General features: G+C 37.6%; 1 protein-coding gene across 1 annotated transcript; it reads right to left on the reverse strand.

Annotated features, from left to right (window-relative positions):
- Nucleotides 1-3,148: 3,148 nt before the first annotated feature.
- Nucleotides 3,149-9,950, reverse strand: socs6a (suppressor of cytokine signaling 6a). Its single transcript, XM_018754314.2, has 3 exons — nt 9,562-9,950; nt 8,065-8,122; nt 3,149-6,749 (listed from the first exon to the last, which is right to left on the reverse strand). Exon 3 carries the CDS (start codon nt 6,620-6,622, stop codon nt 5,063-5,065), a length of 1,560 nt encoding a protein of 519 aa, XP_018609830.1. The 5' UTR covers nt 6,623-6,749; nt 8,065-8,122; nt 9,562-9,950; the 3' UTR covers nt 3,149-5,062.
- Nucleotides 9,951-10,270: the final 320 nt, after the last annotated feature.

Consider the following 10,270-nt stretch of genomic DNA (forward strand, 5'->3'; position numbering starts at 1 on the left):
TTTGAAGAAATCCACTTTTTGCCATCTTTGACATCCTGCATATTGAATTCTGAATTTAATTTTAAGGGTGTGAAGATCACCACATTAACTCTGCACTTGACAAATGCAACTAATGTGGAAAACGATTGTGTTTGAACTGAGGACTTGAAATAAGACAGTGCTTATTAAGACAGTATTCTACAGCCTTTCCATTGTTTTGTTTAAAATTTGGCCTTACAGAGCATAGTTTTTTTTTTTTTTTTTTTTTTTTTTTTTTTAAAAAAAAAAAGTGTCAGTATATAAGCATTTTGAAATGTGTGCTTTTCCAAGAGCAACTTAGTATCATAAATGGTCCACCATAGTTTTGACCTAAGTTGCCCAAGAAAACAGTTAACACTTCTACATCTTTAGCTCATGGAATCACACATTGTGTCAGCATTTCAGTACCAGGTACAAACCAAATCAAAACCCATATAAACCTTGACCACATGTACATCCAGCATGGAGCCACCGTGAGCCATTACCTTAGACTTGAAGGACTCATGCAAATCCCCACTGCTGCTATACTACCCTTCAGCACTGTACTTAAGGCTAACTGCGCTACTAAAACTTAAATTTCTAATTTATATAAATGGGTGACTAATTGCAAGTAGTTCAGTACACAAACATAAGAGTCTTGACATGTAAGGAGAAGGAATCACCAAAATAAGGCTCAACAGTAATATGCAACAACAGAACACAAAGGTGTCAAAACTATACAACCGAACTGCATACTGCTGTACTTATTTTTCTTAAAATCAGTGTTTAACACACACACTCCACTAGCTCACACATTGAGTCCTGTGTTATATTCCAACAAGGCCCTGCATGTTGCTTTACTTAGCCTGAATTGCTCTAGTAAATTTCCTAGTACAATCAGTGAACAGGTCTTATAAAATTTACCAACCAGTACTAAAATCTAAGGTTTTACATTTAACACCCAACCATGATATAATTTATAATACAGATTACACATCAAAAGTATTTGTGAATAAGTTTATTTATATTTTGTATCAGCAGATACAAAAAGAATTCCAAAATGTATCCAAAATGTGCAAGAAATCCACCCCCCATCCAAAAAAAAAAAAAAGCAAAATTAAATCCAACAGGAGACTTTGGATAGTAGACACAGAATTAAATGTAAACCAAAGTGATCTATCTAGGAACTACAAATGGCTTTGTGACAGTCATAGTAACTGAAATGTTTCCCAAAATGCAATTCTATTTAAATCTCCCATGATTATACCCAAAGTCACTGTGTGGACATACATCAAATCCTAGACATTCTGTTTCCCCCTCATATTAGTATCAGAAAGGCAATTATGAGAACAGAGCAGCACAAATGTGTATAAACACATCTGAAATAAAGGTTTTCAAAGTTGTACCAAAGGGCTTCCAAAGAGAAACTACAGAGAACTGATATCTAATGAATATTATACAATGTAAACTTTCACCTTCACTCGCAGCCTGAACTCACCAAAAATCATATGGAAAACACGGTAAAAACTGATGAAGCTTGTTTAAGTGCTTAACAGTTATAATACATGTGTTATACTTCAGCAATTTCAACAAGCAACACCCTGTTTTCTTTTAAAAAACAAAAAAAAAAAAAAAAAAAAAAAAAAGGCAACAATCATCACTGAAAATAAATACACTAGAAATCCCTGGTCACTTTATCAATTGGGGAAAAAAAGAAAAAGAAAAAAAAAACAGCAGAAAATTTGTATTTCAGTGTTTGTCCAATTAGGTATGGTCTTAACGAACAAAAACATAGTAATAAAATCACCGTTTTATTTCACATTCATTTTTGCTTTAATTCACAGCCATATTTCTGTGTATTTTCTTCAATGCGCTCTTCATGACAACATTCTGTCCCCATTTGTTTTTGGACATTCACATCATAAAGTTTTTCTTTTACCCACAGATGACAATATCGGTCCCAAAGGGCATATTCTTTACTAAAAAGCTACACAGATTGGTCCATTAAGTTCCTTTATGAATAATGTCTTCTTTGAGTACATACCATCCCAAAATTTTTCATAATACAGAGGTCTCCTGGTGGGGATCAGTGCTTCTACCCCAATTTGCCTTTGGACTAATGCACACACAAAAAAAGTGTACTGTTTAAAAGCAAAACAAGAGGCAAATTAAAATAAAATGCGATAAACTCCTTAAATTCAAACCAAATTCATCCTCCCGTTTTTTAGTGACCTATGTACACCACAGAAAAACAAAACTCAGAAATAATTTCTTTTACATGAGTCTGTTACAAAACATTTATTCCCAATCAAAATTCCCATAGAAAGCACCTCTGTAAACAGAACCCTGCTCTTCCCTTTGACATACATTTTGTACTGGTTCACATCAAGTGATTTTGGAAAATATGGCTGAACAAAGAATCCATTTAGGTGCATATGAATGCCAATTTTATTTTGCAGTATAATAGCGGAAGTGGTTAAATGCACTTTTTTTTGGCCAAAAGATGGAACTTAGGAAATTTATATACTACCACAGTCAGAAACAATGACTGCAAGCCATCTTCAGATGCAAGTCTACATACTGCATAGGCCTATATAAAACTAAAGTAAATCTAGTGAAATGCTTTCTGAAATCAAATGTAAACCAATAAGGTGATTGGCACCACAACAGTTTACTTTTTAGCTGCTATGGCGAATGGACCCAATACGTTACGTACTTATACATAAAATAGTGCGTGAAAACCATTTTTGGGCGATCAAGTAATCAAAGTTTACTCCTGCTGAAACTTCTACTATGGCAAGAAGGTCCGGCAATTCTGTGGTCAAGTTTTTGTCGACATCTTGAGTTGCAGACAAGTCTAAAGAGGATATCAGAGAAACTTGGACAGCTCAAAACCAGTGTCAATCACAGGTATGAACTGTAAAGCAACTCACAACTGGTTTTGACATCTTCAAAATATCTTATGTATAAAAACTTGATTTTACCCTAGATCTATGAAATGGAGTTCTCAAAAAGAACTTTGATCCTCAAGACCTTTTCTTGAGGCCAAATGTCAGCATTCAGGTATGGGACCTAAAGAGGTACTCTATTAAAAAGAAAAATGACAGTGCATACATTGAATGTGACGATATCCTTTTTTTTTTTTTTTTTTTTTTTTAAAAGACTTTCTCATACACAAACATGTAGCCTGAAAATTTCATTCCCTTTGTGAAAATTTCACCCATGTTACATCCCAGTTCAATTATTTGTTGTTGCGCAGATGTTTTATGATTGCTCATAAGACTGAAACAAGATGAATTAGCTCTTTGACCTCTCCAAGTGTGTGCTGTGGGTTACAAATTGTTTTTAAAATTGAATTATATACTTAAATGGAATTTCAAACTGGGCTTGTGTGCTTCAGAACAAGGCCTAGCCATTTCTTCAGTAAAGTACTATGCGACAAGTCCCTTCTTTTGTGGCTTATACTGACATGGTAATTGTGCAATTTATTAAAAAAAATACTAAAATGGGAACATTTTAACTGCATGTGATTAGTGCACAGCAAAAGAAAAAAAAAAAAATAAACACACAATACACCATAGTGCATGTGCCGATGTATAAGACACAAATACAATTATAGCTCAATGATATATGAAATTGAGTGTTAGACAACTAGAGCTTGTGAGTAAAAATCTGCTCACTCAGTGCTAGGAGCAGAACATACAAAAAATAAAAAAATTCAGTGCCAAAACAGCATTGCAAAAACAAAAAAATTTCACCATACAGTTGTGATTTTGGGACTAGGAAAAAGGGGATGGCAGAAACATTTCAATTTACAAATTCAGAGTAAATGTTAGAATGCTTACATTTTCTTAATCTTTCGTTCCCAACAAATTTGTAAATCATAATTAAGTGGTGTTAAATATCTGTAGCCAAGTAAAATCACAATTTTTTATACCTGAATTCTAAGGACCCTAAATTACAAAAGGGAGAATTCCCCCCCCCAACCAAACAAATATTAACTAATGTCAAAACAATGATTGAATTTTGTGAAAAAGGTTCCAACTGCCATCAGTTTACTTTGTGGCCCTGCAAGTTTACTCCAAAATCCCCCTGGGTATACCTAGGAGCTTAACACCTCCATCTACAAACTTTTACTTTCAGGGCTTGTGATAAAATAAGCCAACACCCTCCTTTCAAAGCATGTAAAACTCATCAAAACCTGTAAATGAACTTAACTCCTGCTTGCATTAAATTCAATTTAATAGTCACCAAATTCATTACAATATGCTACTCAAAGAAGAAATCTACAAGGATGTGTTCAACTTAAAGAACACAAACAGGTGCTTCTACCCATGTTTGATAACAAAGATGATGTTAATTCAAGGAACTATTTCAAGTGTGTTTAATATACCCAGATAACTAAATAATTTAAATCAGTTCTGCATATAGCACCTGCTCTTCAAATGAAAAAGGTTTTGGTTTCGCTTATTTCTCAATTTTGCAATTTCTACAGAAACAAATTCAAACATAATGGAGAGTCTAATGTTTAACTTGAACATGGAAGTGTAGAAATGCATTCCTATACCAGGGACCCTTACATTACAAAACCTGGTTGAATATTTATGTTTGAAATGATGTTCTCAATACCAGAAACTCCACCTTGAATTATGAACCACACATATAGGTAAGAATTGATTTCAGAATTTGTGAATTATCTGGGCAAGGTTGGGAACTGAAATGTGTCATTTATCTAATTTGATTGCAAAATACAAAAAATATAAGCACAACTAACTGATTATGGCTTTTCATTTCAACTGGTCTTATTTCCTCATCAGTTCTTTAAACAATATAGGCAGTATTCTTTCCATCTGATTAATAAAAAAAAATCTGAGCAACAACAAATTAAACTGTTCAAGCTAAAAGGACTACACGCTGCTGTCTGTACGGCACACAACAGTCGTCTTGACACAAAGTTTTAATGGCACCAAACATTTTTTTAAACCCATGAAATGTTTGTAAACCATGTTTAATTTTATTACTGAACCCAAAAGTGCAAGTTGCAAGTATGTCCCATGTAAGCATTTCAGTAGTGCTTTTCCTGCAAGTAATCTTTCATTCTGTTTGGCAAAGGCAGTTTCTGAATAAGATCTATTCGTGTGTACTGGCGAATAACAAACCGGCACAGGTACTGTAGTGACCGCACTTGCATAAATCGTGAAACAGGGTTTGTCAGTCTGACAGGATATGTTGCTGACCCTGGCAAGCGAGACCTAGAGTAGCAAAACGCTCCGTTCTCAGAATCTTTTATAGAATGCTCAATGAGGTCAACTATAGAGATATGACCTTCAACATCTGGTTGTTCATAGAAACTAAACCTGCCATTCGAGTGTTCGATCCTTGTATGGAGCGTCTTACCTTGGGACCGAAAGCTCAGACTCAAAAGGTATCGATCGTCAGAGCTGTCACGCACCAGGAAAGAACCATCTGGTAAGTTGACCAGTTTTTCCTCAGCTTCCCAGCGTGTTATAGGACCCCAGTACCAACCTTGCTTAGCCAATTTCTTGAGCTCTTCTGTGAGACTTGTTACAACCATAGGTCCACTGTTCTGAACAGAATCGTACACCCTGCCAACTCCCGGAGCAGAGTTAGGGTCAAAATTTAGATGGTGCCTGACCCTCTCCGCAACATGAGCATCAGCACTACTCAATCTCCTGAAGTTCCTCTGAATTTGAGTGCCAGGAAGTGGAGGTAGCAGCGGTGAAAGAGGCGGGGCACCTACTCTGGAACTCTGAAGCACTACGCCTGTGGTGCCAATCAGGAGCCCATTCAGAGAGGGTTCCATGAAGATGTCCGGCGACATAACTAGATCACTGTCAATCTGCCTCTCCTCCACCTGGGGAGAGCCCCTTTCGACCTGTGGTACCACTTCCATGGGTGAGGAGCTATCCAAGCAGTACGAGTGCGATCCATCAACCGGATACATTCCCTCATCTAAAGGCATTGTGTACTGGATATAGTCCTGAGGCGCAAGTCCAATGACTACAGGCACATCTTCAATGCTTAGATGCAAGTCATCGCTCTGGGGCTCAGGGTTTTTCAGAGAATTACTTGTGGTTTGAAAAAGCCCATCCATCTGAAGGTCATGGAACTCCTTTCGAACACCATTAAGGGCTGGGCTGGGACTAGGCGAATGAACTAGGGCTTTCACTTTCATTTCCATTTTGATGCATGTTTCCTCAGAGTTAGCGGGCCGCAGAGGCCACGGAGCAGGACTGTAATGGTGGCTACAGAGGGATGTTGATCTTAGGGGACGCTGGGCTTTCACTTCATTAAAGCTTATAGGAGCAGAACTGGAAGAAAATGTATCATCATCCACTGATCCAAGTGAGGGTGAGCTTCCTTTGACTTTCGATTTCTGTTTTGCTGACAGTCTCCGTTTCAAAGTGCCCATGAGGCTCTCACTCTTGGACCGGTTCTTGTGCCCTTTTTCCTCTTCAGCATTAAGGTCACAGCTAGCAAAAACAGAATCTTCTTTTGAAAAATCAGCTCCCAATGCTGGCTGGACAACCACAAATTCACCTTCCTCCTTACCCTTATTTATATTGAATGACTTTCTGATCGTTTTAAGGCTTATCTTCTTCATTCTGAGAGTCCCTCCTTAAATGAGGGAAAAGGTATGCGTCTATTATGGTGGTTGAAAGGTCCTATCCAAAGTGCCCTTTCATTAAGTTACCAACAGCTTTTCATGCAAAAATCTGTACTGCTATTACCTATAAAACAAAAAAAAAATAAATGTCATTTTCACCATAGAACAAGACTGATAATTATGAATGCTAAGACAAAAGTCTTAAATCTCACAAAAAAAAAAAAATCCCCATAAGATCTTACACATATTCAATTCACAAGAACAAGTTTAGATAATATGCACATCAGTTACCTGGGTATACCCAAAAGAACTAGATTTTACAAACACTGTTGAATGTCGCAGGTTAGATTCCTTCTCTGAAGTTAGCCTATTAGTCCATATATTTGCTTTTCATGTTCATAATGCAAGAAAAACATTGCTGCTTTACAGTGCTATTACATGAGAATGAGACTACGTTAAAGTATGCTTTCCATAGCTAAAGAAATGCAAGCTTACAAAACATAACTGAAAAATTCAAAGAACAACATATCCTAGGCTCAAGGTAACAGTTCAACATTGCTTGTAATTAACATTGTTAGTTCTTAAACCACTTTTTACAACTGAGCCACAACACAGTACATTAAATTTTAACACTTCCTCATTATCAATGCAAAAACACCTTGATATAGCCACTCTTTACAACCATCTCAACCACCAAGGCTATGATGCAGCACTCAGCTGTTTTTAACCTTTAACACTAAGGCCAAGCAGTAATATACAACAAAGTGCACACTATAAATGTTGCTGCACCCTTCTCACTTACCATGCAGTGCATGCATTATATTTTCATTGTGGCCTAAAAAACAATGGCTTTTCAAATAATTGCACCTTCATAAGAGCCTTTCCACTGCTCCAAATCTTTAATATTTGCCACTATGAAAACAAAATATTTAGATTTATAATCTAGAGTAACTTGTATAACTGTGGTCATTTAAAAACAATCCTTCAGCATTTTGCATTTTTGCAATAACTGGGAAGGCCTGCAATATCCAAGTGCTACACAGATAAACAGGTCTGATTCAAGCATAGTTTAGTGTGTTCAGAACTGTTGCGATTGTTTTATTTCTTCAAAGGATTTCATAAGAATATAACAATCCTCTGATAAAACTGTGGTAAAACAGGACAGCAGGTACCATAGTGATTAGAGCTGTTGCCTTTGGACCCAAAGATCCCAGGTTTGATCCCAACCTCCAGCTGTAGTACCCCTGAGCAAGGTACTTACCCTAAATTGCTCCAGTAACACTACCCAGCTGTATAAATGGGTAAATAATTGTAGGTAGACTAATGTAAGTGGCTTTGAAGAAAAGCATCAGCTAAATGAATAAATGTAAAATAACCTTGCAATGCAACATCACACATACTCTACTTTAAAGTCTTTAATAATAAAAAAATAATTTCACCTTCAATTGTAAACGGTGATGTCAGGTCGAGTCAGATGTTTATAGCTCCTTCCTCCAGCTACAAAAGTCAATATACAGAAAATAAGAATTTAACACTGACAAATACTGATCTTTTACACACAACAGCTCATTTAATCAAGTGAAATTTTTAAAAAAGAAATAAACAAAAACTGCAATAAATTCAACCATGACACTGGCAATAATTGCTAACCTACCGGTCTTTCAAAGAATCAGTCAAAATGTATACTACTTTCTATGGGACCTTTAAAAAGAAGCTAATGGCTATCAATTATGTAAAACTGTCCAAAGATTTCAGGTTAAAACAAGTAACTTACAACATGAGACAGGCCCAGGTTGGAGGTGTGGGTGGGTTGAGCTAATCTTTTGTTTAAAAAGCTGTTGCCAAACCACTAGAAGCAGCATTTTGCCAAATGAATGAAAAACAATATGCAATGGAAAACGGCCAAGCTTCTTCTTCTCCAAGGATGTTTTTGCATTATTACAATTCAACCTCCACTAATAATTTGTGCTGGGAAAGATGAGGTGAAGACAAAGACACACCACAAAAAAAAAAAAACACACACCAGTAAACCCTTGCCACTGGCAACCAGACACCATCACATTTAACCACATCAGTGATCAGCATGGATGGTAGGAGTACATGTGCTTCTTTCAGCCTTTTCCACAATATTTGAAATTTATGCCAGTTCTCATTTAAACAAAAGACAAGGCGAGGCACACCAGCCTTATGTATCATACACATATAAGGCATGATTCATGTCCCAAGAACAGTGACACATGTCCAAGGCAGAGTCGGTGGTCAGAACACAGCCCAGCACAAACAATAATAATCCTGCTCATGCATTTTAGTCATCTGGATTACTCTGCGTTTCATTTCTCCATGATTTCCAGTTTATAACGAGGTCCCGATTCATTGTGTGTTCTGCCCGTCGAGGCCTCTGGCTCGGTGAGACCTGGACCTCGATTTCCAGGACATGTCAGGACACAAAAAGAAAACTAATTCACATTTACACCCAGCATATCCCAGCTATGCACACCCATGCATGTGTATATAAAAAAAAAGCGTTCCTACAAAACAACGTTTAAAAATGCAATGTGCGGTGTGTGTGTTTTTAACAACGAAAGGACAAACAGCTTTTTGCCGCCGAGCCCCCACTGAACAAGGCCCGACGAGGACCGCTAGCAGCACAGCTAGCACGTTAGCTGGCTGCAAAGTTCACTTTTAAACCGTTTTCTGCAAAACCTCATAACCGCCGATACGAACAGGGAAACTAATAATAGACAAAGCAAATAACTGCAAGAAGAAAACCCCCCTCTCTCGTTAGAAATCTGCCCTTGGTTCTTTCCCCTTTGTTCCTCCTCCTGTCGGTAGCTAGCCTACTGGACAGCTAGCTAGTATGTTAGGCAAAGCAATTTGTGGGGGGGGGGAGAAAGACATCTTCCCACGTCGAGGCAGCGGAATGTTACAATACTTACTTCTTTTCCTCCTGCTAGCGTGGCGCCCGAAGAATTTCAATGTGCTCAATGAACGTTGGGAACAGCGAGCTAGCTAAACACCGCCTTTGCTAACGTTAGCTAGCTAGCAGGATCAGCCTTCATAGTGGCTCCCGGCGGAGGGCTCAGCTAGCCGCGTTAGCATAGCCGCCTAGCACGAGAGGCGATATAAACATCACGCAATGCGCGTCTTCTCATAGGCTCCCACAGCGACGACAGGGAGAAAAAACGACTGAAATGAGGCTTTCCGTTCTGTTAGCTTTTTTAAAAATATGCATGTGACTCTCGAACGACCCGTTTTGGCGTTTCCGCGACCGAATTTAAGTTGCTTTACTTTTGGGTCGCTTTTCCCTTTCTCCTTTTTTCCTCTCTTTCGCCTGTTGCATTATGGGAAAGGAGGCTCCGAGCTGGAAGAAATAATTAGATTTTCCACATTTTTTTACGCTGTCTGAAAAAAATCACGCAAATTCACAAATAATTGAAATGCCGCAAACGGGCGAACAGAAGAAATATTGACGGAAAATATTACGGATATTAGAAAAGCAGTGCATCCTCACATATATAAAAATTACCAATCGTTAACAAACTTCACACAATTCAATTCGGAGCAAAGAATGAACTACCCTGAGTTACCCTGTGATTAAACAAGTAACCTTAAGTTTTCTTTAATCACTTTCCTCGTTTTGTTGGT

This window comes from Scleropages formosus, chromosome 9 (genome assembly GCF_900964775.1).
Source record: "Scleropages formosus chromosome 9, fSclFor1.1, whole genome shotgun sequence".
Lineage (NCBI taxonomy): Eukaryota > Metazoa > Chordata > Actinopteri > Osteoglossiformes > Osteoglossidae > Scleropages > Scleropages formosus.

Coding starts and splice junctions, on each gene's coding strand:
- socs6a (XM_018754314.2), bottom strand. CDS start 6,622: ATGAAGAAGATAAGCCTTAAAACGATCAGAAAGTCATTCAATATAAAT.